Raw genomic sequence first — 27002 nt, forward strand, 5'->3', positions numbered from 1 at the left:
CAAGAGACTGTATCTAATTTTATCTTTGTGAAAGCGCTTTTTAATGCTGTAGAATACGGCTCATTTGGTAGCTGTTGAAGGAGAGAAATATGGTAAAATATGGATGAGGCTATTTTCAAATATAATTTCTTCTTTCTGTTTGAGATTCAACATCAAATTTTCTTTAACCTGTAGTTTGTTGAAACGGACAATCGGCCTTCTTGGTTTTGAGGTTTTTGATCCACATATGCAGAAAGCTGCTGATATCTGGGTCCGATTTTGAAGTTCTCTCCAGTTATTTTAGAGCATAGTTCAGCTAAGAATTTCAGTGGGTTTGGACTTTCAAGATTTTCAGGGAGACCTTTTGATTCTGATGTTGTTCCTTCTCTCTTTATCTTCCAGTGCAGCTAGTTTATCACCGAGCACTTTCCATTCGGATTCTACAGCAGTTGCTTTTCAGTGGCGATGTCAGTTATTCAACTTCTTCAGTGGAGCTGTAAACGTTTGCTTGACTTGTTTAAGCTTAGCACCAAGAGCACTAATTTTATTTACAAACTTATTTTTGTTTATTTTCATCAATTCTTTCTTTAAAGGTTTCAGCAAAGTTATTATGTAAACATACGTACCTCCTGGTCTCATATCCTGAAGCAGTTTGTCTGTTACTTCAATTTTGTCATTTCTCTTGTGTATACCCTTCTTTTTATCCTTTTATATTCTTCATGTCACTCTTTTTATCAGTTATATTAGAGTGCGGTAATCATTATCTTCAGCTCTGACAGATTGTTTCCATCTTCGACACACTCCAAAGGCAGAGTCGTGAGTCCAGTTGGAGTTAATGCTGTTGACTCACTGGGGGTATTGTTATTAGTTGACAGTGGGGGGGGGGGGGGGGGGGGGAAAGAGGCCATGCTCAGTACTGATAACGCACCTGAGATTGAGTGAGGCGGGCAGTGAGAATTAGCCACTGTTTTGCTCTTGCCTTCACTCTTGACCAAACCTGACGCTGTAGCGTGAAGTCCTGGCTGATCTATTCCTTCATCCGTGTTCACCAGCTCAGTCACTGGAAGACTGTATTGTGAACTTGAGCCCAGTTTAGACTTTGATTTAAACTTTAGCTACCTTTTCCTTCTCATTCTGAACCATTGATATCCTACTCATGCTTTTTAATATACAATAAGTAATTAAATCCTTTTGGGTTTGCAAAATACACAATACCTCTGAATTACGTTAAAAATATAAAATAAAATAAAAGCTAAATAACACGTCCTAGATGTCCATCTCTCACAACAGATGAGACCAATTTAAACTCCCAGCTAAATTGTCACATCCATGCACAAGCAAAGCATGCATGAATCATATAGTGTTATTTCTAAACAAATTTAAAGAAAATGATGGTAACAAAGGACCTTTTTGGCCTTGAAAATGTAGTAGGATTTTCCTGAAACAAAAAATTTAAGTAGGTGCAACTCATGTGATTCTCCTCTAAAATGAAAGTCCCGATTGTCTGTTGGTGGTGTCTTTTTTTTTTTTTTTTTTTTTTTTTTTTAATTAATTAATTTATTTATTTTTTTCCTTCCTCACTTTTAACCTTCAAAGTGAGCACTGCGTTTATCAGGCAATGTCAAGTATCCCAGAATCCTCATCCTAACAGACCGTTCCATTCAGCTCAGCAGCTGCACTTTTAACCCTGTCTTGTACAGACTGATTAATAAGGAATTTATAAGGATCATGGACACTAGTGATGGCACCACTGGATGTGTCTTGTACAGAGTGATACCAACTGAACATAAAAATTTCTACCTAATTTCTAAAACTGAGATCTGTTAGAAGTACAGTGACTATATATCCATTGTAATTCCAATTTGCATATTCATGCATACTGTTACTTTAAAAAGTGATGGCAAAAATATTCTGGTTAAGCCTCCGAAATTAATATCTTGCTTTACTTACTAGCAAATATCCTATCAAAAGAACTCTTCCTCCTACTTAAAAGGCAAAGCCGGCTGCTTCCATGCTTTACTGAAAATTTTGAAATTGATTAGAGAGGCCAACTGCCACTCATGGCCTCCACTCACGATTTGAACTCCTGCAGTATATTGGAGCTTTATAAAGTACTGATTATTCAGATTCTTTAAAGGATGAGGTTAAAAGCACCTACTTGGACCAAGCGTTTATTTGACAAAAAGACCCAGCCAAACTCAATTACTTTCTCCAAAAGAGCATTTCTAATTGACTGGAAACATTCTTGAATAGATGAACAATGACACATCGTAACATTTGTTTTCCTTATCTTAGTTTGTATATTAGTTTCTAAAGCTGTTTGATTTCTTTTTATGCCAGTCTAATGTTTGAATTCTAGTGCTGCCTTTGTATGATTCCTCAATTGCAAAGAATATTTGGGATCACCAACTCTAGGCTAGAAGGATGAATATTCTGTGAAGTTTAATATTTTTCATTTATCATTGTTGGTCAGGTAAAAACTGGTGAGCTGTGTATCCCTAAAAGTGTGACTTCTTCTCTGGTCCACTGTAATAGGTTTATATGTTTAATATGTCACTTTGCTCTGTACAAAAATATTTTCTAAATCTGCTTCTTCTCACATGTACAGCTAAAGGGCAGATTTACCACACAGGGGCTCCTCATTTAGAACTGCTAGGCAAGCATTAGAAGACAAAGTGACAACTACGAAAATGGGCATTGTACTATTTCTGTGTGTCAGAGTCTGCATGATATTGGATCCTCTCTTTGCCTGGTTTGGAATGGCGTAATTTACCTAAGTAAGGGCCTGCACATGGAGAAAGAGTATAAAGCCTTGGAACATTGCCTGGCACACTTTTGAAGCCGACAGACGGATGGGAAATAGCGTCATCTGATCCTGAAAACCCTTCCAGCGCAGCGACGGAAATGGCAGACTGTATACATTGAGCTCCCACTTTGATAATCTTGCTATGGCTTCCTTCATCTGTAATGCCACGTAAATCGTCATTAAAGAAAGCTACGTTATTTTCTCTTATGTGATTTCTTGCTGCCATATCACTATGGGAGGGATAGCGCCTCTTTAATATTAGATCTGTATAGTTTCGGGTTACTTAAGACACTGCAATTGTAAAAACTTATTCCAACTAGCGCTCCCTAGAGGAAAACATCCCCCACTAACTGGTTGAAGCTTTACCTCCATGTCTAGTTTTTATTCCACTTTTCTCTGAAAGTTCTGTAATTAATCCCCGTGCAGCTACATTATACTTCTCTAAAGTAGGGTGTGTGTGTGTTTAGTACAATGTTGTATGGAATCTTTTTCATTGTAAATTCCATTGCAAATGGAGTGCAAATTGTATAAAATGTGGTTAAGTTGGTGACTTTTGCTGTACCAAAGAGTGTTTGTGTATGGTCACTATACAGGGAGTGGGTATACTCCTCCAGTTACTGTGGGGGACAGGTCTCATAACACAGCAACAATATACGAAAGGGCAGAGAAGACTTCCCAGCCTCCTTAGGGGACTGCATTCCTTTAATGTGGGTAGTGATCAAGGTTTTTTCTGACCTTCCTTGGAAATTCAGTTTAATTTTAGTTTTCCTTCATCCTGTGTTTTTAGTTTTAATGTAGTTTTAATTTCACAAAGACATTTATATATCTTTACTGTATATATCCATTAGTTTTAGTTTTAGTAATTATAATATAGTTAAAGGACTACTGTGGAGTTTAGTTTTGTGTCACAATCAGACAGAATTGTACACTTAATGGGTTAGGATAGGAGTTTAAAAGCTGACTCCACTACATGGTTTACTATCTGGTTTTGTTTTTGTCTGATAAAAGCAAGCATAATCAAAAGCAGATACTGAATATGATGTGTTTTATACAATTTTGTACATTTTAAAATATTTTCTGTCATTTGTGCTGAACAAATGTGGGCTGATTGTTGGCACTTTTTATCTTTTCCTTTTATTGCCCAGAATGGGCCAATTTGTAATGAAATTTCTGTGAATTTTAAAGTTTGAGGGATTTTTTTTTCTCTCTAAATATCTACAGCACACAACATATCTCGCTCCAAGACAATGTGCTCATAATGAATGCCTTCAATATTGCATTAAAAAATCTCCCATTCTGGGCTTTTATTTTCTGCCAGCCATATTGATCTCTGATTCTGTCTCGGGCACATACAATTTATAGACAGAATTTTGCCACCTGCAGGCCTGAAAAGATATCAGAAAATAGATTCTACTGTGTTCTGACAGGTGTGATCATGAAAATCACGGGGGGCTTAGGAAGAACAGGACTGTTAGGCTTGAATCAGTGTGTCAACCCCACCTAGCTAACCCCACTGAGGGAAACAAAGAAAAACAAGCATTTAGTGTCGAGGTTAGGGGCAATGAGACTTGAATAGACCATGCATAAGAACAGTAAACCCTTAATGAGCAGAGCAAGAGTAGGTAATGGGAGTATGGATGGGCATAAAACTACAGAGACCGTATCGGAGATTAAGAATAATATTTGCATTATCTAAACCTGTTTATCCAGAGCAGTATGGCAGGAATCCTGGAGCCTACCCCAGCAGGTTTGGATGCAAGGCAGGAGAAATCCCTGGTATGCAAAATGTATGATAAGGCTGATGTTAAGAACAAAAAGAATATGATATTTCAACTATCTATTTTGAGAGAGAGAGAGAGAGAGATTGAAAAAGAGGGACTAATGTTTTAAAACCTAATTCTGCTGCTGGATTGTTTTCACAATATTCAGTATTTTGAGCTGTGAATGTAAACTAAAAAGATAAAATAATAAATATAGAATAAATACATAACGCATTAGTATGTTTTTCACCAGTTGTCAGACTCTCTTCACTTACATACCTGTAGTTCAGTAGAGATATTGCCAATTCTGGAATTTTACAAGGTTTGTATCGCTTTGTAAAATAAGGGCTGTTCGGTCCCTGTACGATCGGTGCCAGAGCTTGGTCTGCATTGCCGGCAGTAAGTCGAACCCGTTTCCAGTGAGAGTTGGACTCCGCCAGGGCTGCCCTTTGTCACCAATTCTGTTCATAACTTTTATGGACAGAATTTCTAGGCACAGCCAGGGCATTGAGGGGGTCCGGTTTGGTGGACTCAGGATTGGGTCACTGCTTTTTGGAGATGATGTTGTCCTGTTTGCTTCATCAGGCCGTGATCTTCAGCTCTCTCTGGATCGGTTGGCGGCCGAGTGTGAAGCGGCTGGGATGGGAATCAGCACCTCCAAATCCGAGACCATGGTCCTCAGCCGGAAAAGGGTGGAGTGCCCTCTCAGGGTGGGAGGCGAGATCCTGCCCCAAGTGGAGGAGTTCAAGTATCTCAGGATCTTGTTCACAAGTGAGGGAAGAATGGAGCGCGAGATCGACAGGTGGATCAGTGCGGCATCCGCAGTAATGCGGGCTCTGCATCGGTCTGTCGTGGTGAAAAAGGAGCTGAGCCGCAAGGCGAAGCTATCAATTTACCAGTCGATTTATGTTCCTACCCTCACCTATGGTCATGAGCTATGGGTAGTGACTGAAAGAACGAGATCGCGAATACAAGCGGCTGAAATGAGTTTCCTCCGCAGGGTGTCTGGGCTTTCCCTTAAAGATAGGGTGAGAAGCTCAGTCATCTGGGAGGGGTTCAGAGTAGAGCCGCTGCTCCTCCGCATCGAGAGGAGTCAGATGAGGTGGCTCGGGCATCTGATCAGGATGCCTCCTGGACGTCTCCCTGGTGAGGTGTTCCGGGCACGTCTAACCAGGAGGAGGCCCCAGGGAAGACCCAGGACACGCTGGAGGGACTATGTCTCTCAGCTGGCCTGGGAACGTCTTGGGATTCCCCCGGAAGAGCTAGAAGAATTGGCCGGGGAGAGGGAAGTCTGGGTATCTCTGCTCAAGCTGCTGCCCCCGCGACCTGACCTCGGATAAGCGGAAGAGGATGGATGGATGGTATCACTTTGTTGTTAAATTACTTTTTTAAAGCAAAAGTGATTGGTCAGTAACAATTATGCTGATCTTGTATTATGACCTAGTCAGTCTCTCGATCGGTGCCGTTTTATTTTCAGAAAGGATTTCTCCTGTGCAAAGTGGCAGGTTAATTACTGTCAACAAAACGCAGGCACATGAGAAATAAACTGAATCGTTACTCACTCATGATTTTTCTGTCCATACTGTAAAGGTTTTGTTGATCGGCACATTCTGATTTCAGATGTTTGAATTACATCTTGCCGTACAACAAGCACAAAGAAAGGTGGCACAGTAAATTGCTTTCTATTTCACACGCTTTACACGCCCATAGTCAGCTTGTTCTGTCACAGCAAATGCTTTCTGTTTTAGACTCGAAGGTTACAAGTGTTAAAGACTAATGGCAAGAATACTCATTCAAAAACTAAAAATATTTTTAGCATATTATTTTATTTGTTAGTCTTTCCAGCTACCTTAATAGTTTCATTTAGGTTTAGTTTTTCATTTCGCCTTTAATTATTTTATTTCAGTTTATAAAACTTTATTAAATTTCTGTTTTGATTTTTGTTTTCATTAACTATAATAACCTTGGTAGTGACATCCTTCTCATCTTCTATAACTGTGTGATGGCAAGTGCAGTTTTCTACACTGTAGTGTGCTGAGTTAGTAACATCACTTCGAGAGACCAAATCAACAAGCTATTTAAAAGGAAATGTTCAGTTATGGGACACAGGCTGGACCCCCTGGAGGTCGTGGTAAAAGACAGAATTAAAACAAAACTGAGTGGCATTATGAACAATGCTGCACATCCTCTCTCTCACACACAAATGCTGAGGACTTTTCAAAAACGAATCATTCAGCAGAAGTGTGTTAAGAAATGCAGTGGGGGCTTTTTTACACAGTGCTGGTACTAGGTGTTTTTTTTTTTTTTTGCTCCCTAGGCCAAACTTATTGGTGCGCCAAACATCTGTTCAGTAGCTAACCCAGATGGCTGGGTTCCCATTCCCCATCCTACCACCCCCTTTATGATTTGCTTTCTAGGTGAATGCCTAATTCACCATAAGGGTGGCTCAGGCCATGCTTTTATATCAACATGCCTGCATAATGCCTCACTGGGACTACCAAGTCAGATGTTTTCTTATTTTTGGTCATTCTGGGGGTATGTTCATGCCTCTGTCTGTCTGTCTGTGTAGAATTGTCATGGATAAAGATCCAGACTTTCAATGCTTTGTGTATTTATAGTGTGCTTTACTTTTTTTGCCTTCTCCAACAGGTGTCTGGTTGATGGACTCCAAAAGGATTCAATCGCAACCTTTAAACATCCTAGAGTGCAACCAAATGTGCTGCAGTTCATCATAAATGCCTTCTATTTCTCTTCAGATGCTCAAAATCCATTACAGGAGGTGAGTGGCAGAACAGCCTTTGTAATCAGGTTTGTGTGCTTGTTGGCACAGCAGAGGTGCTTGCAATGCAGCACCTAACTGATCTAACATGTTGATATCCTTCAAAGACTGTGCACTGGGTTACTGTTAGCCATACCTGTCACTGTGTGTGAACCTCAGGGGGACGTGTTTGTCCATTCAGACTGTTAGGCCCGTCCATTTATTTATTTTTATAATGAGGAAAAAAATCTGTTTTGTATAAAATATAAATAAGTACTTGTAGATCTTGATTGATTGATTGATACCCTTGTAGCGAGTGTGATAACACATCATACCCAAACTAGTTAATCGGCGTGGACTGTTAACTCGGCATTTCCTTTGGCAAGAAGTTGTGTGTGCATTCAAAATCACTAATGTGGACCATTAATAATTAAAAGCACAGCACATCAATTTAAAAAAAAATAAATTACTTTATTCTCCTCTTGGCAACAGAATTCAGCTATCAAGTCATAGGAGAGGGTTTGTGTGATGTAGTCGAACTGAATAACACATTCCAAGCTCGATTTACTGCGGAAGACACAAGTACTGACCATCCTAACCAAGCTGTACTGAAAAAATATCAAAAGCTTCATACAGGGCGATTTTTTTTTTTTTATTTATTTTAAAAAACTTTGATCTCTTTATGTGCTTTGCTGCATGTGGACACATGTACCACAGCCTCTGTTTGTTTTTTTTTTTCTTTACACATATGTGAGGTCTGGCTTGGTGATGCACTATTCTGATGTTGAGTGTGTTATTAATATAGTCTCTAGCAATGCATGTATTGGCTGGCTTTATTATTTTGGCGGCCTCTGCTTAATGCTGTTCTTTAACTCTGTTGTGTGGCATCTGAGTGAGAGGTCTACTCTGCTGATGTGAGTTCATCTGCTGCTACAAATGGCAGCAACCTTTCGTTACAAATCCATCTCGTCAAACTAGCACTCGATTGATTACCGTGTCGGTATCTCTCCATTCATTCTGAAATCAATGGTTTGTTAAAACAGTGCAACAGGATTTAAAACTGGAAATTCATACCGACTAAAGCCCACACCCAGAAATGTCAAGACCCTCCTTTAGATGTGGTCTGGGTGATGAGTCTGCTGGTAGCCTATTAAAGATGTGCCAGTGATTTAATTAAAATTGAATTTTAGTTTGTTTAGTTAGAACCTTAGTTTTGTGTTGCAAAAATAATAAATTGTAAACACTATGCCATTGTGTGACCAATGACATTCATTAATTGATGTTTAGTGTATTTAGAAATCTCCCCTTCCCCCTTTATATATTCATTTAATCAGCAACCTCATGGCAGTGCTGACTCGGGGACTAAAATTCCTGTCCGGCAGCTTGTGTATGCTGGGGTTGATGGGAGGACGTCTTCATCAATAAGCACAAAGTGTAAATTGGAGCACCGGCAAAAGGAGTCTCATCCAGAACACCAGCCACTGTGTTCTTAACTAATATGGATAACATTTCATTGACTACCCGGTTTACAGTTTTGTCTTGAAGTATATCTTTTTCTCTCATCATGAGTTGTGTTCATTTGTATTGAATTTGCAAAACATGCACCCCCCCCCCCCCCTTTTTCTCCATCAGGACCTTTTCTGAGAGATTAATGGACCCAAAAGGGGTGTACAGTGTTGTAAAACCTTTTAAGGAGCAACGTTTCCATCTTTTCACGCATAACATGCTTTAAAGTCCTCCAAACCATTTTTTTTGTATTAAAGATAGTGAAACTATTTTTATGAAAGGAAACTTTTTTGTTTGTGCTTCATCACTTTTATTTTTTGTTGTTTTAAATAAAATACAAAGTGATATTCAGGCCACCAGACAAGGACAGTTGCAATATATTGCTTATTGGTCAGTCATACAAATGGGAATTTCATTTATACTGTGCACGAGACAATGAATCTGAAATGGACTTCACACTTTTTGCTTTGGTTTAATAAGAAAAAATAATAAGTCTTGCATTTTTGAAAAATGCAATGCTGTTGTACATCTGCATATTATTACTTAGTATGATAGAAGTAAGCAATGAAAAAGCAGAATGAAGTTTAATATTTTTTTTTTTTTTTGTATATGCTCTGTAGCAGAAGCGCTTGGTTGATGCCGATCCAACACAGACTGACACCGGAGGCACATGTAAAATAAAACAAAAAGATTTTATTTTTCTTCAGCTGGGGGCCACGTCTTGCCCGTGTCCCTCGGCCCTAACACAGTCCCAAAAACCACTCTTCTTTCTACTCTGGCGCCCTGAGTAGTGGCTGCAGGCTCCTTTTACAGCCCTACCGGAAGTGCCCCAGGTGGTAATTGGCCTAATTAGGCTGCACTTCCGGGTGTGGCTGCATTCCAGCCCACCTGGACTCGTTAAGCCTCTGGGTGGTGGCCACCGTGCCCAACAGATCTGAGCCCTGAAGTCCCACGCCTGTGGCCCCGATGTAACCCAGGAGGGCTGCCACCACGTGGTCTGGGGAACGTAGTGTGCATCACATTGGCTGCTCCCCCGGTCCCAGTGTCAAAGGGGCATCCTGGCCGTAAGCCACAGCTCATAATAGAAAGAATGGCTAAAATATGGCTTTAGTTAGTTTTACTGTTTTTTGATGGTAGACATTTACTGTATTCAGGTCCATTTTTTTGATGGTGCAGGAGTAATTTTAGGTTTTGATGCTGCTGCATCATTGTGATTTGTAGTAATCTGAATGAATCAGCTTTGATGTATCTAACATTTATTGAATACAGCTGCTGGTGCTGCCTCCTGAACTAATATAGAGTTCTGCAGCAATGTCTGTGAATCCCCCCCCTTCCCCACTACTGCAGATGCTTTGACAGTCTGTGACAGCCTTGATTATTCAGTGCTCAGCTTGGCACTGCATGACAGGAGGGCAGTAGTTTCGCAGGCACATCAGAGTAGCTGAATGAGCTTCATTCATACCCTTTCCCAGTTGCGTAAGTGCTGATGTAGGTTGCTTACAAAAGCAAAACCTTTATTGGGATGAGGCTATGGCCCCATAAGGTTCAAGTGTGACTGAGCATTTGTTAAATTTGTACTTGCCTAAAGTTGGAATAAAATGGAAATGGTGGACAAAGTATAATCTTCTCTATTTTTGTAAAGGTAGAAAATGCAGTATGAAATATAAAAAGGCAACCTTGATTCATGGAGATATGATTAAATCAGTCCTTCAGTGTGCATTTAGCTGTTCGGTTGTTCTAGGCTCCACACAATGAGCTTCAAAAGTTCATTCCCAAGTGAGCAAAATTGAAGTAGCTGACATTCTGATACCTGGGCCAGCTGAATTTCAAATGGATTGCTAGCAGGCCTTAAATGTTTCATGACTAGGCCCAAATTCACACTCGGCAAGTCTGGATGGGCTAATCTTTAGCCGGTGTAGTCTCATGATTGAGGTGTCAAGGCTGCTTTATTGAAAAGGACCTGACTTTTTTTCCACTCCATGTACATGCTGAACAGCACTATGAGGAATTGCTAACTCGTAACATTCTGGCAACAATACCTTCAATCTAGAACAGGACTTGGTGACATTCCTCAAGTATTCATTATTGAAGATTGGTTCTGATTTGACATCTGTCATGTCCTCTCATTTACCCCAGGCTTTTTCCTTATCTGGGGGTCACTGTAGTAGAGGGGTATCTTTTTTTTATTCAACCCCCAAGCCTCCCCCCAATTGGCAACTCCATTTCTAATACTGTCCTTGGCACAATGTTTTCCTATTGTCTCCATACATTTTCAGGCCACTGAAGTTTTCTCTCCATCTTCCACTGTATCCTTTTCACCTTTAAGCTCCACCTAATGTCTTATTTTGCTACTCAATCCATTTTATTCACCCCACTTGTCAACTGCAGCATTTTCATCTCTGGATCTTCCATTCTTTCAGTGTTTCATCTTAATGGCTTTAAATGGGGCCTTCTTTGTAACAAGCCTTTTACTTCCCTGAGCAAAAGTTGTCTTTTGGCCTTTTAGTTGTAATTTGAACCATATGAGACTTACTAGTTTGAGCAGAGCTGTTCTTCACTTGGGGCTTTGTCAGGGTGTTGCTCCGTTTTTGCCTTGGTTGCTCCAGGTCTCACTAGTCTCCTTCTTTTTGCAGATCTATATTACATGCCAAGTGAAGGTGGTTCCTATTGGCCAAACTGATAATCGTAACAAGGCCTGTTTTTACGACAAGATGCATAGCAGGTGAGTCTGCATAAGGTTTTCACATAAACATCCATTTTGGCTTAGAGCTGCCTCCCTCAATACATGGCTGCAATGTTTCAAGGTCACAAGGAGGCTCGGGAAGATCCAGGAGACTCAAGGTACATGCCTGCGATCCATAGTGTAGGCCTGTAGCAGAGTATTGACATCAAATTTATACTGCTTCTCAGAAGGGATCTCTCCCAAGGAGATGGAGTTGGTTAGGGACTTGTTTGTGTTGTATCACATAATTCTAACCAGCCGTGGTGGAAAAATAACTAAATCTTCATGAAATGTCCAAATTCAGCTCAAGGAGGCTATGTTTGATTCTTTGCTTGTCAGGATGGCATATTCTTGTCTCCATGTGTTTCTTCCGTGTAAGGGATTCTTTTCTGCATCCAGCAGGCCTAATGTGAGCGCTCACTGAGAGAGATTGTTCAGAAGCTGTGTTTGGGACAATGGGATGCTGCTAAGCTTTGAATCAGAACAAGTCTCAAGTTCTTTTCCGACCATTATGTGCAACTGTTAAGTCTGTGTTTTTTGGATGAATGTGTGCATTCTAGGAGAAGCCACAATTTTGTTGTCAATGTATAATTTCAAGCTAAGCAGTGTTGAGGATTAAACCCTGCGGATAGAATCGGCAGGTTCACTTGCGAGAGACAGAAGATTGGTTTTCCTTGTAGCCTATCTCTCTGGGCATTAAGTAGCAGCAAAAGATGAGCTATAAATCTAAGCTGAGCTATAAACCTAAGCCTTCTCGGACCTTCAATACAAGTAAATTGTTCTGTCTAGTAAACAACTACTGACTAACCTAGCAGGTGGAAAAAAGCAGAAGCTCTTAAGACCTGAAATTACATATCTACCAGAGTAATGCATCTCTTTCTTGACATAACTGTTAGGCTTTTCTATTTGAAGATACTCTTAAGCTTACAATACATAAAAATATCCAGATTTTTTTATTTATTTAAATCAGTTATTTCACATCTGATACACATGAACAGCTTGTCATGGACTTTATAATCTAGCACAAACCTCCATATTAAAAACAGTATAAACATCAACAGCACTGGTCAACAGTAATTCTTGAGCCATTGTTTTATATATGAAATTCAAGCATGGACATTCCTTATTTACACCACAAGCTCTTGTTAATGCAGCATGGCCAACTGAAGAAATCTCACGGAGCATTTCCTTTAGTCAGGTCGGTTCATTTACATATAATGACTACGAAACATTTTAAACAAACCAATCGGCATGCAGGTAAATGGTATTGTCCAGAAACCCACCTCTGCCATTAAGTATTGTTAAATCCCAAAACAGTTAATCCATGTAAACGTTATAGGTGATACCTGGCTGAAAGAAATGAGACATCATAGATATAAATGGTTATTATGGAACAAAATATTAAGCTAAATGTTATTTATTATCTAATTTTCTGATTAAAATGTACTGTTAGAAATGTCAGAGTGTCTTGGTTAAACAGGCAGGCAATTTTTTTAAGAACATTTTCTCATACAGCAGACTCTTGGCTGTGAACACAATGAAGTGAGTGGCACTTGTTCATTTATTCCTCAAAAGTCATGTTGAAAGCCATCTTTCTCCATAACAGAAATAGGTTCTTTTCTTTACCTTTACCACTTGCTGCTATCATCAAAGAGACCTGTAAGAATATGCAGTTAATTTTATAAAGCATTCAGTGTCAAAGTATAAATGGCATGTCTTTGGCGATCTAAAGGTGATTGCACTTTTTCTTGGCTTGTAAGTTGGTTCAACCATATTTGTTCCTTTTTTTGCTTTGCGCTCACCCCCGCAATAACCTATCTATGGGGTTAGAGCAAAAGCTTTAGATTCCATAAAAATTTCAGTCTCCAGTTTTTTGACTAGTCTCGATGTTGCAGGGTCCCCCGATACCGAAAACGTCTATCTCGATGATGGGTGTGTGTCTGCATGTTAGTTTCTTGAAGATGGTCTAGAGCTAAAATAGCAGGGCAGAAGAATACCAAACTCGAAACTTAAGCCTGTTATGAGATGATCTGCTGATTAGTTTTTGAGCCAAGAGAAAGAGGCACTTCTAGAGGAACCCTCAAATACCGTAATTCTGCAGTTAATTATGAATTCTTCTCATTGATTGCTATCGTGATGACCTATTTTATTATCAGAAAGATCAGCATCAGAGTGGTAAATGATTACTGAAATGTTCGGATAACTTATGGTTCCTAGGGTGTAAATCTCGCATCCGAATTTTTGTGTTAGTGGAACAGAAGGCTCAGAAAGAACCATGTGCCGAAAGAGTTGCCAAAACATGCCTCACTTGTCTTGGGAAAGAAAGGTGGTAAACAGTCTTCTTGATGACGCTGAGAAAGTTTACCTTTCTCCTTTGCATGTCATACTTGGACATATAAAATCCTTTGCTAAAGCAATGGATAAAACCCAAGGGTAAGGAAGGCATTTTTGTATGTCCTAGGATCAGAGAAATGTTGAGAGATGAGATTTGAAGAGCTGAATGAAGTTGAGTGAGGTACTTGGCAGAGCTTTAAAAAGTATCTGAACAAATGTTTTGGGAAATCATAATGTTAAAAAATTATCCTGAAATAGTGAGTGATCTCCTCGAGTCCTAACAAACAATATGGTTCAATATGTCATTGAAGATTAATTTCTTGGATGCTCAATTGGACTCTCTCTAAAATCTTTGTTATGGTTAGTGATAAACCCAGAGAGCAATTTCATTGCAATTATTTCCAACATGAAAAAGTGTTGCCAAGGCTAGAGTCCCAGTATGCTGGGAGACTACTGATGGACTCTTAAGGCAGATGTTCCTATAATCTAAAAACATATTTTAGTCTTAAGTTTGCATATTTACACATGTATTAAAATGGCAATTATTTTCATATTTAAGTTGTTCATGACTCAAACTTTACCTGATTTGAGATGTTCTAGAAACATTTGGAGTCTACACACAAACTATTGGATTGGATATTTTTTTTTGGTGTAGTTTTAAATTCACAAATAGTTTTAAGTTTGGGTGATGCCTTGTGCCTAATAAGCAGCAAAGATAACTGGTACTGGTGGTAAGCTGGCCAACATTCAGCAAGAGCCGAAGGATACCCTCCGATGGCCACGGTCTGAAGTATTTAGACTCTGTATGCAAGTCGCCAGGTCATGCCTTTACTTTAGTAACTCCTTTATCCTTCACATAACCCATTAAGGTAGAGGTGATGTGTCTGATCCATTTGGCCATGTGGCGTTGGTGCTTTTTTCCTTCCTCCATATTTGGTTAATTTTATTTTTTGAGTTGGAGTTCGCTGGGTAGGTTTAATGTGTTTTCAATTCCGGTTCAGGTTCATACAGTGGGTTAAGTGCAGGAAGTGACCCAACAGTCCTGAACTTTACAGGTCCGTGCCCTGCTCAAGTTTTGTTGGATACTGGTACAACAGCATCTGAGTTACGGGAGGTGTAGTAGAATGCTTTAATTCTTATATGGCTTAATATTTCAAATACGTTCCCATGGTTACTGAAGAGAATGGAGTGTGCAATATATTTGCCCAAAAATCCACTCTCCTGTCTCACTGTGTACATCGTCAGAAGCTCAAGTTCAGTGGGTGGTGAAGTGATATGCGAGTCTTAAACATAACAAAATGGGTGTAAGACCTCCAAAATATAGCCAGGCGTTTCATTGGCCAGCCCCAATGAGGATTACTCAGAATTAGGACCAGAAGACTTTGTCCTAGGAAGTCCCAAACATGGGGAGCTGGGAAAAGTAACACAAAATAACCTAAAACATAGTCAAAAGCCAGCCTCACATAAACACTAAAAGTCTGAACAAGGATTCTTCTATCACTGAGCAGGATTGGTATTGTGACAACATATCAGTACGTTAAAACTAAGTTGTCTCGTGATGGACTGTAAACCTCCAGCTTGTGTACAAAAGAGCAAACAAAGAATCTATACAAATTAGGGTTTGGATTTTATTTATTTTTACTAGCAAAATACCTGCGCTTCGCAGCGGAGAAGTAGTGTGTTAAAGAGGTTATGTAAACATATATATATACATAAACATATATACATATATATATATATATATATATACATATACACATCCACATATATATATACATATATCAACATATATATACACATACAGACACATATATACATATACTTATTTGTATATCTACATATATATACACATATATACATATTTTTATATCTACATATATATACACATATATACATATACACACATATCTATCTACATACATACACATATATCTATCTATCTATCTATATATACATATCTATCTATCTATATATATATATATATATATATATATATATATATATATATATATATATATATATAATAATATACACATACATACATATCTATCTATCTATCTATATATACACATACATACATATCTATCTATATATACACATACATACATATCTATCTATATATACACATACATACATACATATCTATCTATATATACACATATATACACATACATATCTATCTATATATACACATACATATCTATCTATATATACACATACATATCTATCTATATATACACATACATACATATCTATATCTATCTATATATATATATATATATATATATATATATATATATATATATATATTAGCTGATTACCCAGTGGATTCGCTCACTGAGTGCAAGAGAAAAAAATAAAATGTATGTATAGAATAAGTTTAATTGCCAAATTTATTTTTCCACAAATAAAGGGCACTTACAATAACATAGAAATCAATATAAACAACATTAACATCATTATGATATGAGAATATGAAGTAATATATAAGAAGCACATTGCATATAAATATAAATTATTAAACAGTAAAATGTTCTTCTATAATACGCTACCGTGGCTATTCGTTTGTCTGTCCAGGATTTTAAATCACCTGTAGCTCGCAAACCGTTTCATCTATTGACTTGAAATTTGGTACACATATACTACGTCACGTCTACTATTCGCTTTCCCACACATATGAACATATATATATATATACACACACACATACACATATATACATAGTGCGTTGCAACACGGGCTGCGATTGTTACATGGGAGGGAGAGGACAAATCACAGCTTCCCGCTTTCTAATCGGGCTTGTGATTGCTGCTTTGACGGATGCCCAGATCCCACAGTATTTCCCCTTAGGAGAGGCGTTAGGCAAGTGTAATTGAATAGCGGTGCTGCAAGTTATTGCTCTTTTTATCTTTATTTTATTTTATTGTAGAGTCAACTCACAGCTGCGCGCACCAGTGCGTGCGTGGCGGATGCGTACGGCTGACGTTTTCATTGTCTACCACCTCCGCTAATCATTCTTGAGGCAGATTGAAGACTTAAGTGCCAGCTTAACTGAAAAATTAAAGAAAACATACTAAGTTTTAAAACAAATCAGTTTTAACGGGAAAATATGCCGACGAAAGAAGAGAAGCAGCGGGACGCTAGGGTGAAGAGCTGCTCATTAAGCAGCAAGCTCATCAACCTCTGAGCAAACGAATGGTAAACGTACAGAGAAAGAGGATAAATACTATGAATGGTCATGTCAAGTATATTCACTCCACGTTATCGTGCAGTGCACTGTTACTGGTATTTTGATAAAAGAATCTGAATAACATATAAGAAGCGTATAAATTATTAAACAGTAAAACATTAACATTTAAGAAGTAAAGATACATTGAGTACTACTGTAGTGCTTTCGGGTATAGTACATTTTTTGTTTGCCCATTACATGCATAAATGTATACATTTTTTGGTGTACCTACCCAAGAACACGCGACATGACCCGGCAGTTAAAAATTTATCGCTCCAGCAATTTTAACTCTGTTACAAAGTCATCTAATATGGTATTGCAAACGGCAGCGGGAGCGTTTCTATAAACTCAATTTAAACTTACTGTTTACACCGTGCTTTGAAGATGCATAGTATGCGACACGTGTTTCGCCGTAATTGTGGGCTCATTAGGAGTACACAGTCACTGCACTCCCTTACTGGAATCGATCCTCGGACGTAGAGGCGAAGCCCCTAACATTGTGCTACGGCGTGTGGTTCGTTCATTTGACAGCATGTAGATCGGGGAAATTACATTGCAGGCATTCGTAGTCTGATTCACAATCTGATTGTATGGGTGGTTACCTACCAGGTAACGCTTGTGGTTGGTGAGCAAGTCGGCTAACTTCTGCCACGGTGCCCTCTTTCAGTTGCGAGAAGCAGATCATACAATGGTTGAAATAGTTTAATATATATAGCAAAATCACCGCGCTTCGCAGGGGCGAATATGGTATTGCAAACGGCAGCGTTTCTATAAACTTAATTTGAAGTTACGGTTTATACCGTGCTTTGTTTCATATTCTTTTCCTACTTTATCAATTGTGTAATGTGTTTTTTGAACAGGTTTGATTTATGGAAGTGATCACTCCTGCTGCGTTCAGTCACTTCACGTGAGCCGCTCTCTTGTGTGATGTTGCGATGTCCACGGGTTTATTTAATGTTAGCTAAGACCCGGCAGTTAAAAGTTTCTCGCTACAGCAATTTTAACTCTGTTACAAAGTGATGCAAACTCTCGTTTATACCTCGTGTCTTCTCATTAAACTTGTATCTCGCGAATATGGCATTATAGAAACGCTCCCGCTGCCGTTTGCAAAGTTAATTTAAGGTTAGGTTTATACCGTGCTTTTTTATACCTCGTGTCTTCTCATTAAACTTGTATCTCGCGAATATGGTATTGCAAACGGCAGCGGGAGCGTTTCTATAAAGTAAATTTAGACTTACGGTTTACACCGTGCTTTTTTATACCTCGTGTCTTATGAAGATGCTTGTATGCGTCACTCACTCGCTTCTTATTTCGCTGCCTTGTCAATTGTGTAATGAGTGTTTTCTTCAGCGCTCTTTGGGGCTCCTCCTTCTTTTCTACGTACTGAGTTCACAGTCAGTTCACGTGATTACGTGGGAGGCGTGATGACGCGACACGCAACTCAGTCTCCTACGGCCATCTTGCTGCCTTCCATTACAGTATATGGACAAAAAAGAGGTTCCAGTTATGACCATTACGCGTATAATTTTGAAATGAAACCTGCCTAACTTTTGTAAGTAAGCTGTAAGGAATGAGCCTGCCAAATTTCAGCCTTCCACCTACACGGGAAGTTGGACAATTAGTGATGAGTGAGTCAGTCAGTCAGTGAGGGCTTTGCCTTTTATTATTATAGATAACATGTTTAAAACAACTAGAAGTTGACCAAAGTGATTTACATAGAATAAAAGGTAACGGTAAGAAATAAAAGCCAGATAAGGAATTATTAAAAAGAAAACATTACACATATGTACTAACACACAAGCATAAATAGCTTATATCAGCATTTCTCAACTTTTAAGTATTTGCGATCCGAGTTTTCATAACAGTTTAAATCGCGCCCCCCTAATGTTTTTTTGAAAGGAGCCCACTAATACCAATTTGTTCTTTTTTTAATTAATGATATATCGTAGATGCATATTTTAATATACCTATTTAACTTTTATCGACATTTATCTAACTCTATATTTAACTTAAACTACATTCTGATACTAGAAAAATAATTTGTTTTGGTTTCAATAGATGTATTTTTCATATTTTCGATTCTTGTTTTCTTTTTTTCCACATCTTTGCGCTCCCTTTTTTTGTTACTTCACAGTTTGAGAACCGCTGGCTTATATAAAACTATGTAAAATAAAATACTTAAGATGAACACCATATAAACAATATAAATAGAAAGTTTGAACACTCAAACTCCTAAGCTAAAAAGCAAATGAATAAAAGTACTTTTTTTAGCAGAAACTTAAAACTATTAAGTGTGAGAGCCGACCTTATTGTGATGGTCATCCGTTCCACAATTTAGGACAAGCCACCACAAAGGCACACTCACTCCTCTGCTTCGACCGTGTGTGTGGGACAGTTAGCAATAGCTGATCTGAAGACTTCATCTGCCTGGCTGATGAATATGAAACAAGAAGAACAACTAAGTACGGCGGAGCTGACCCATGTAGGGCTTTAAAAATGAACACTAAAATCTTAAAATTCACCCTGTAACTAACAGGGAGCCAACAAAGAGAGGCCAACACCGGAATGATGTGATCTGTTTTATTGCTGCTGGTCAAAACTCTAGCAGCTGCATTCTGTACCATTTGTAGGTGAAACAGCGTCGTACGGGATACCCTGACATACAAAAATACAAACAAAACATAACCAGCACGAAGGAGCTTTTGTAGGTCATTAAAAGACAAAACCTGCTGGACTTTATTGAGGAAGAAAAAACTACTCTTTACCACACCATCAAACTATTTGTCAAATGTATTACTTTTTATTAACACAAAAATAGAAAAATACAAGGAAATACTCATAAGCATAGAGGAGTTGTCTACAAGGCAATACGGTAGCAAATAAATCCCAAATGAAAATCTATAAAATGGAATCTTCAAGACAGAGCAAGAAAGTCAGCAGAACCTGAACAAACCAAGGAAAAATAGCAATACTTCCAAAATTCCTAACAAACACAATGATTTCCTGATCTGCTCTTATTGCACTCTGGCCTTCAATGGCCAGCTAGAGTGTTCAGGAGGAATGATGTCAGGGTGGTCCCACCTTCTGGGGCTCTATACCCTCGAAACACAAGGAATGGAGGTGTGGTTTAAAAGACAGTACACAGTTATGAATGTAATGGAAAATACACACTGTAAAGATATGAAAAATGATTAAAACAGAAAATACACACAACTGCAGGCTTTTACATAACAGGCGAGTTTGCCGAGTTGCCATGCCCCTGTTCTGTGTTGCCTACAGTATTTGTTTTTAGTCCTCCGAGAGCATATTCCAGAAGTTCTTATGGTGCCTTTCATAGTAGCTTGCCTTGAAATGCCATTTAGGTTTTTAAAGTATAAAAACAGAACACATTAAATGAGTGCACAACCTGTTTTAGGGTTATTGTTGTTAAAGTATGTCAGTGCAGTGTGAGGGTCTCCAGAAATTCAAACTGGGGTCGTTTCCCTGGGATTCACTGACAGTCCATGGGCTAAACCATCTCCCATAATTCCTTAATAATGAATAAGGTACCCAAAAGTTAGTAGCTGGTGGAAAGGCTGTTTAAAGGGGATTGTCCAGTAGTCTCCTCAACACTGGATTCGCTTCATGGTGGTGCATCTCTCCTAAAGGCACAACAGTTTTAATAAGGGGAGAAGGGGTACTGAAGTGGCCAGGACATGGAGCATAACATTTCTCAGTTGCAGTCAGCCATAGTCCCCCTAATACTCAAACCAACAGCTCCAATTTAATTTTAAATGCGAACACCCATAGTGTATGCTTTATCTTTTCATACAGATGATTCCAAGGGTTTTATTCATTTATTTATTTTACATCTTGTGAGTAATTTTTAATAGATTCTTTCCTGCTTGAAAGCTTTGGGTGCACCTTTGGCATCAGCTGGCATCTCAGCCAGTTAGCATGTGATGACTGCCAAATTTCTGGTGACTGGCAGTAGGAGTAACAAAAGCTGTTCCAAATTCTGGATAATTGGGAATTAACTTGGATGGCAAATAACCTGGCAGCTTCCTTCATAAGTGTTCTAAAGTAGCTAACAAAATTGAATTGCACAATAATGTAAAGCAGCTTGGACGGGTAGTCACCAAAGGAAGGGAACTGTAAGATATGAATGAACTTTCTTATAGATGAAGGAGGTTGATGCAGGAATGGTACCTGCAACCTTGGAATTTTTTAAATTTTATTTTAAATTCAGTTCTTTGTCTACTAGACCACGCAAATTGTAGAGTACTCTTTATTTTGGAACTTGATTTCCTCCTGCAGTGTAAGCTGTCATTTGGGTGAATGTAAAAAACTCTATACTGGCTCATTTGGTTGACGGTGGGGTAAATGTTCCCTGTTTGGAGTTTTGTGCCCATCAGGGAAGGTTTGGTGTTTCAATAACTGTGACTGGGAGAGGCCATTGAATACAATGGATGGGTAAAAAGAATAATTTAAAACTGAACTGCTTTATGAATTGAGTCTCTAACTGCCTTGACAGCAGCATCTGTTCTGCCTGGGGCTTCCCTTCTCTTTTGCTATTTAGCTTCTAACTTTACAGCCAAGTATAGCTCATTTAAAACATGACTTCAATTCTTCAAAGCAGATCGTGAATGTTGTAGCCTTTCAGAAACAGTTTCACCTTCTAGGTGGCTTTCTGTGGATGGAATGATACTGTCTGTAGATGCTGCTCTACTGGAACCTGCAGTTCTTCGAGAAAGTACTCCAATGGCCAGAAGTGGAAGAGGGCAATGGGTGAACCTTTAGGTAAGCTGATTTTAAAAAATCAGGAGTGGTCTCTCCTAGACTTTCTCGTATACTCCCGATATGGGGATGGATATTTGAGGAGTAAACTGCAAGGCAATGATTATATTTTTATATTACGTACAGTAAAGAACCATCAACACATCAAATCAAATTAACAACATATTGAACAATTATTTTAAAAGTAAAGTTGAATAAATCAGACTCTGCAACTGCATAAATAAAAGGTAAAGTACCACTTCAGGTTAGCGGAAATAGCCCAAAAGTTGATAGAAATCTACGTTTTTGTACCTAATACTTGTATGCTAAATTTGGTTGACCTAAGTGAAAGCGTACTCAAGTTATCGTGTTTTATATATGTATATATACACACACACACACACACACAATTCCAAAAATGGTCGAGATTCATCAAAATCCCAAAATGGAATTTTTGGAGGACTCCAATACTTTTGTATACGAGAAAGTCAGGGAGGTCTAAAATGCTGAGGTTCATCAAAGTCTCAACATTGAATTTTTGGACAATTGCAATACTTTCCTTATACCGCGTAAACGAGAAAGTAATCAATGGCTGGTCCCAAACCTTCTAACAATGAACCCTTGACATGAAGTTTCCTTCTGGCAGAGTCTGAGTCTCTGGTTGTGGTGGGCCCCATTAGACTTTCTGATGAAAACCTTGTACCTGACGAAGAAAAAGCTTTTAGTGAAAAAGGTGAGTCTTGGTTCGCTTCTATGTACAGTAGTTATGCTTCTTGTATAGCATACCACCACTAACAATATATAGTGTATACAGCAGTTAAACAACATGCCCCAATCCAAAGGGGTTCATACAAATGTAACCAATATTGAAATTCATAGATTTATAAGTAAGTAAAGTAAATTTAATTTATAAGTAATTAAGCAAGTTCATTTTCTAGCTTACCCAGGGTCCCTCTGTCCTTGGTCAACTGGCTAGTTTTAATTAATTGTATTATTTATGCTTCATTTTATTTATTTTAATGGTTACCATTTGTCTCATTTGTAAATGGTCACTTGTGTGCTGTCCTCCACAGATGTTGGCCTGGTGTTCCTTGTTGGAGTAGCCTCCATGACTGCTGGCATCTTCCTTGTTATCTTGGCTCTGCTCTTGTTGTACAAACTCAAAAACTTTGTGTAACTCTTACTGTTGAAGGCTTGGTAAATTTTACTTGGTAAAAGTTTTGGCTGTGTGACTTTTTTGAGGGGGTGTGTGGGGCTGAAAGATCTTAGTCCTGTGAGGGTTTTAGATGGTTTGGGTAAATGAAATTTAAAGATGGGGTTGGGGTGGGATGGACATGGGTTTCAAGGGTGCTGTAGAGGAAGAGAGGCCTGGGGTTATTTTAATGAAGGTCCACTGTGCTATGTAGTATGAGTAATCAAAAGGTGTAGCAATGCCTGGGCTGAATAAAATCTTGATGTCCGCTAATTGGGTTAATTTTCGAGGTAAAATGTGTTTTTTTTTTTTTTTTTTTGTTTTCTTTAGTTTCTTTGTTTATACTAGAAATTAGTTTGCAGATGAAAAAGTTTGCTTCTTGATAAAGCATAAAAAATTACACATTTTAATACCTGTACTACCCATCCATCTAAGATGGGTTGAAATCCAAGTAATCAATGTTGACCTCCTGTTTTTATTTGATAAATGGGTTGTCCATTTGGTCTGGTACAATAATATATACATCTGATCCCTTTATCTCATAGTGACCTTTTCCTTTTCGGATATAGATACCCACTTTTGCCACTTCCGGTCAATATCCCTTGATGAACTGATCACTTTTACAGTCAGTGTTTTGGTGGGAAAATGTGGCTACTGCATTGGCTTGGTTTAGTGACTCTAGCCCAGTTGTCGGGGCCTTTGTTTTCCCGGTGTGTGCATCTTTATTTCCCCTCATCCATTGCTCACCACAGTTATTAGTATTACTGCTATAAACCTTGTTCATGTGGGTGTATAAAAGTTGCTACCATGCTACTGTTGCCAGCATACAACACTGGAGAACAGAATAGACTGATAAGATCAATATTCTTATTTTTAGACTGTTTTTTTTTTTTTTTTGGTGTTTTTATAATTATTTTTGATATTTTCTGACCCTTCTACATGTTTTGCCTATTGTGGGGGGGGGGGGGGGGGGAATTAGTCCTAACCCTGTCTAACTAGATCAACTGGATACACAGACACACAAACACAGGCACTTGTTCTTTTTATTATGATGGATGTTTATTAGCATGGTCAACGCACAGCTACACTGGTGATGGGGAGAGAGATCATCTGTCTACAGACTTTAATTTATATTCTCTTTATATTAGTACTTCACTCTTACTATTTGGTCACAAGCAATGTCAATTGATGAACACTATTTTAAAGGGTGATGACTTTGCAGCAAAGTGGATAGCACTGCATTCTAGAGGATACTGCATTCCAAGCCATCAGCTCAGTCGAGTTTGCATATTCTCCTGTGTCTGTCTGTTTTCATCTGGGTACTTTAGTTTTGGTCCCACATCCCAAAAAGTGTCTGTGTTAGGTAAAATTTACAAGATTAATTAATCTATGTGAAGGATGAAAAGATGATGAAGAGGGATGAAAGGGAGAGCCCGTGCCAAAGGAGTTGTTTATCTCCGTGGTAGTGAGGGGGATGCAATCGCACTGCTTCACTTCCTATTTAGAAACCACATAGCAAGCCAATTGCAAGATGATAAGGTATTGCAGGAAGTTGTACCATTTTGGATGGACCCTTGGTGGGATGGGTGTGGGTGGTTGAGTCAGTCTTAGCCAGGACCTCACCTACTGACCTTGCTGCATGGGTGGCCCCCTACCAGGATTACATGACTCCCAGATGCATCGCTAAGGGGTCATTGATATGTAAACCACTCTACCACGTTAAGGCACTGACTCAATGCAGTTGTTGTGTGATGGACCATTGCTCTATTCAGGGCCATTTCCCTCCTAATACCTAGTGCAGCCAATGACCGACACTGTTGCCACACCCCGTGCACCAGATTGAATAAGGCAGGTCTGAGAATGTTCTTTTGAAGACCGATATAACCTGATGGACTATTCCTTAATGTCACGCCTGGATGTTCTCGCAAGCCATTAGAAACCTGATTTCTTCCAGTTGTCTCCCTACAGAGGTGAGATTGTTTTAGAATGCCTCTCCCCAGTTAGATGGAGCTGCAAGCCATGTAAAGTGGCAGTGGAAGATGTCATGCCTGAAATAGTTTTATTGGAGCCATCACTGCTTGGAAGCAGTAAGCACTGGTGAGATGGTACTCCTCCCTTTTGATATAACCATATAACCTGCTCCTTGAAACAATCGGTTTTCAGTTAAGTGTTGGTTCCCACTGCCACTTTCAAGATTTGAAAAACAAGGAATTGATGGTCACGGTCCTGTCTGATTTCTTTAATGGCCAATTGGCCCACAATAGCTGCAGAGGGCTCTCACCTGTAGTTCATTTCCTAGACAACAACGCGCAGAGACCGCTGGTGCTATGTGGATAATGAGCGTTAAATAAGACATCCTTAAAACTATTCACCCTCTCAGAAAGTAATTGGTCCCATTTGAGAGAATAAAGTTTTCTCTGTGAAATATCAGATTAAGAAGTGGATAGTTTTGTCTGTATATGAAGTAATGATTGTATTTGCACTTGCATTTTGATCAACAATACAATTTATTTTTGTATAGCCCAAATCACACAAGAAGTGCGTAAAAGGCTTTAACAGGCCCTGCCTCTTGACAGCCCCCCAGCCTTGACTCTCTGAGGAAGACAAGGAAAAACACCCAAAAAAAACCCTGTATAGAATTAAACATGGAAAAAGCCTTGGAAAAGGCGTTCAAAGAGAGACCCCTTTTTCCAGGTAGGTTGGGTATGCAGCCGGTGTCAAAAAAGGGGGTAAATACAATACACAGAACAGAACACAAGTAATCCTCAATATAATAGTACAATAGTAATATTACAAGTACAGAGTAGTATTCAACAGTAGATGATATCACGTATAAAGATTTGGATTTGTTCAGAGTCCTGGAGACCTCGGCCATCGCGCTGCCTCCCCTATTGGCTATTCCACAGCTGAGTCAGCACTGGGGCAGCCAATCCAATGAAAGGAACCCCTCAAACCTGATAATTTCCTGCAATCTTCCATCAGAGATGACTTTTCCTTAGGTATTCAAAAACAACTTGTCAGGTGGGCAGTGGCACCAAGTTCCACATTTGAGTACCAAGAAGAGAAATTTAATAGGTGAGGATTAGTAACAAATTCTAACTATCATGTTACTTATGTTTTAGTGCTTATGACTAACAACAGAGATGCAGTCTGTACAGTTAATCAGCAACTCTAGTCAGGGTATGCTAAACTGAAGTAGTGAGTCTTCAGCTGGGTTTTGAAAGCTGAGACCGAGGGGGCATCGCTTATCATAGCAGGCAGATCATTCCACAATTTAGGGGCCCTGTAATTAAAAGCTCGACCTCCCATTGTTATTTTATTAATCCTTGGAGTCATAAGCAGACCGGCATCTTGAGATCTTAATATGCGCTCTGGTTTGTAAGTCATAATAAGTTCAGACAAGTAAGCTGGACCTTGGCCATTTAAGGCTTTATATGTTACAAAGAGGATTTTGAAATCTGCCCTAAACTTAACTGGGAGCCAGTGTAAGGATTTAAGAACTGGAGTTATGTATTTGTATTGTCTTGTTCTTGTAGTAATTCTTGCAGCAGCATTTTGGATTAACTGGAAGCTGTATAAAGAACAGTTTGAACTTCCAGTGAACACCGAATTGCAATAGTCAGTCCTACTAGAAATAAATGCATTAATTAATTTCTCAGAATTCTGCTAATTTAGAAAATGCCTTAATGTCAAAATGAAACGCGTTGCTACTTTCCAGTGCTGTGATAAACAAGAATGTATGAAAATATGGAACTTCAATAAACATAACCATTTTTACTTGATGTGCTCCGTATCACATACTGAACTAGATGGCAGCCAATTGCAAAGCATGATCCTATTTTAACCCACACTCATTTTTATATGTATAGGTTTTTGGGTTCCTGCTCCTGTATGTCTCTCCTAGGAAGATGTCTGTCTTGGTCATTTTAACTTTCTTCTGGGAGTTCACATGTTTGAATTA

The 27002-nt window shown here is 38.8% G+C and overlaps 1 protein-coding gene across 1 annotated transcript in view; it reads left to right on the forward strand.

The window, feature by feature from the left end:
* The window catches only part of LOC114647604 (zona pellucida sperm-binding protein 3-like), a 70840-nt gene extending 47786 nt beyond the window's left edge, over window positions 1-23054 (forward strand). The window contains exons 5-9 of the mRNA XM_028796211.2: window positions 7195-7324; window positions 11443-11531; window positions 21756-21873; window positions 22496-22582; window positions 22923-23054. Of these exons, the coding sequence (XP_028652044.2) occupies window positions 7195-7324; window positions 11443-11531; window positions 21756-21873 (337 nt within the window). The 3' untranslated portion in view covers window positions 22496-22582; window positions 22923-23054. The remainder of the gene's footprint in view (window positions 1-7194; window positions 7325-11442; window positions 11532-21755; window positions 21874-22495; window positions 22583-22922) is intronic.
* Window positions 23055-27002: the final 3948 nt, after the last annotated feature.

Source organism: Erpetoichthys calabaricus, chromosome 3, assembly GCF_900747795.2.
Source record: "Erpetoichthys calabaricus chromosome 3, fErpCal1.3, whole genome shotgun sequence".
In the NCBI taxonomy this organism is placed as follows: domain Eukaryota; kingdom Metazoa; phylum Chordata; class Cladistia; order Polypteriformes; family Polypteridae; genus Erpetoichthys; species Erpetoichthys calabaricus.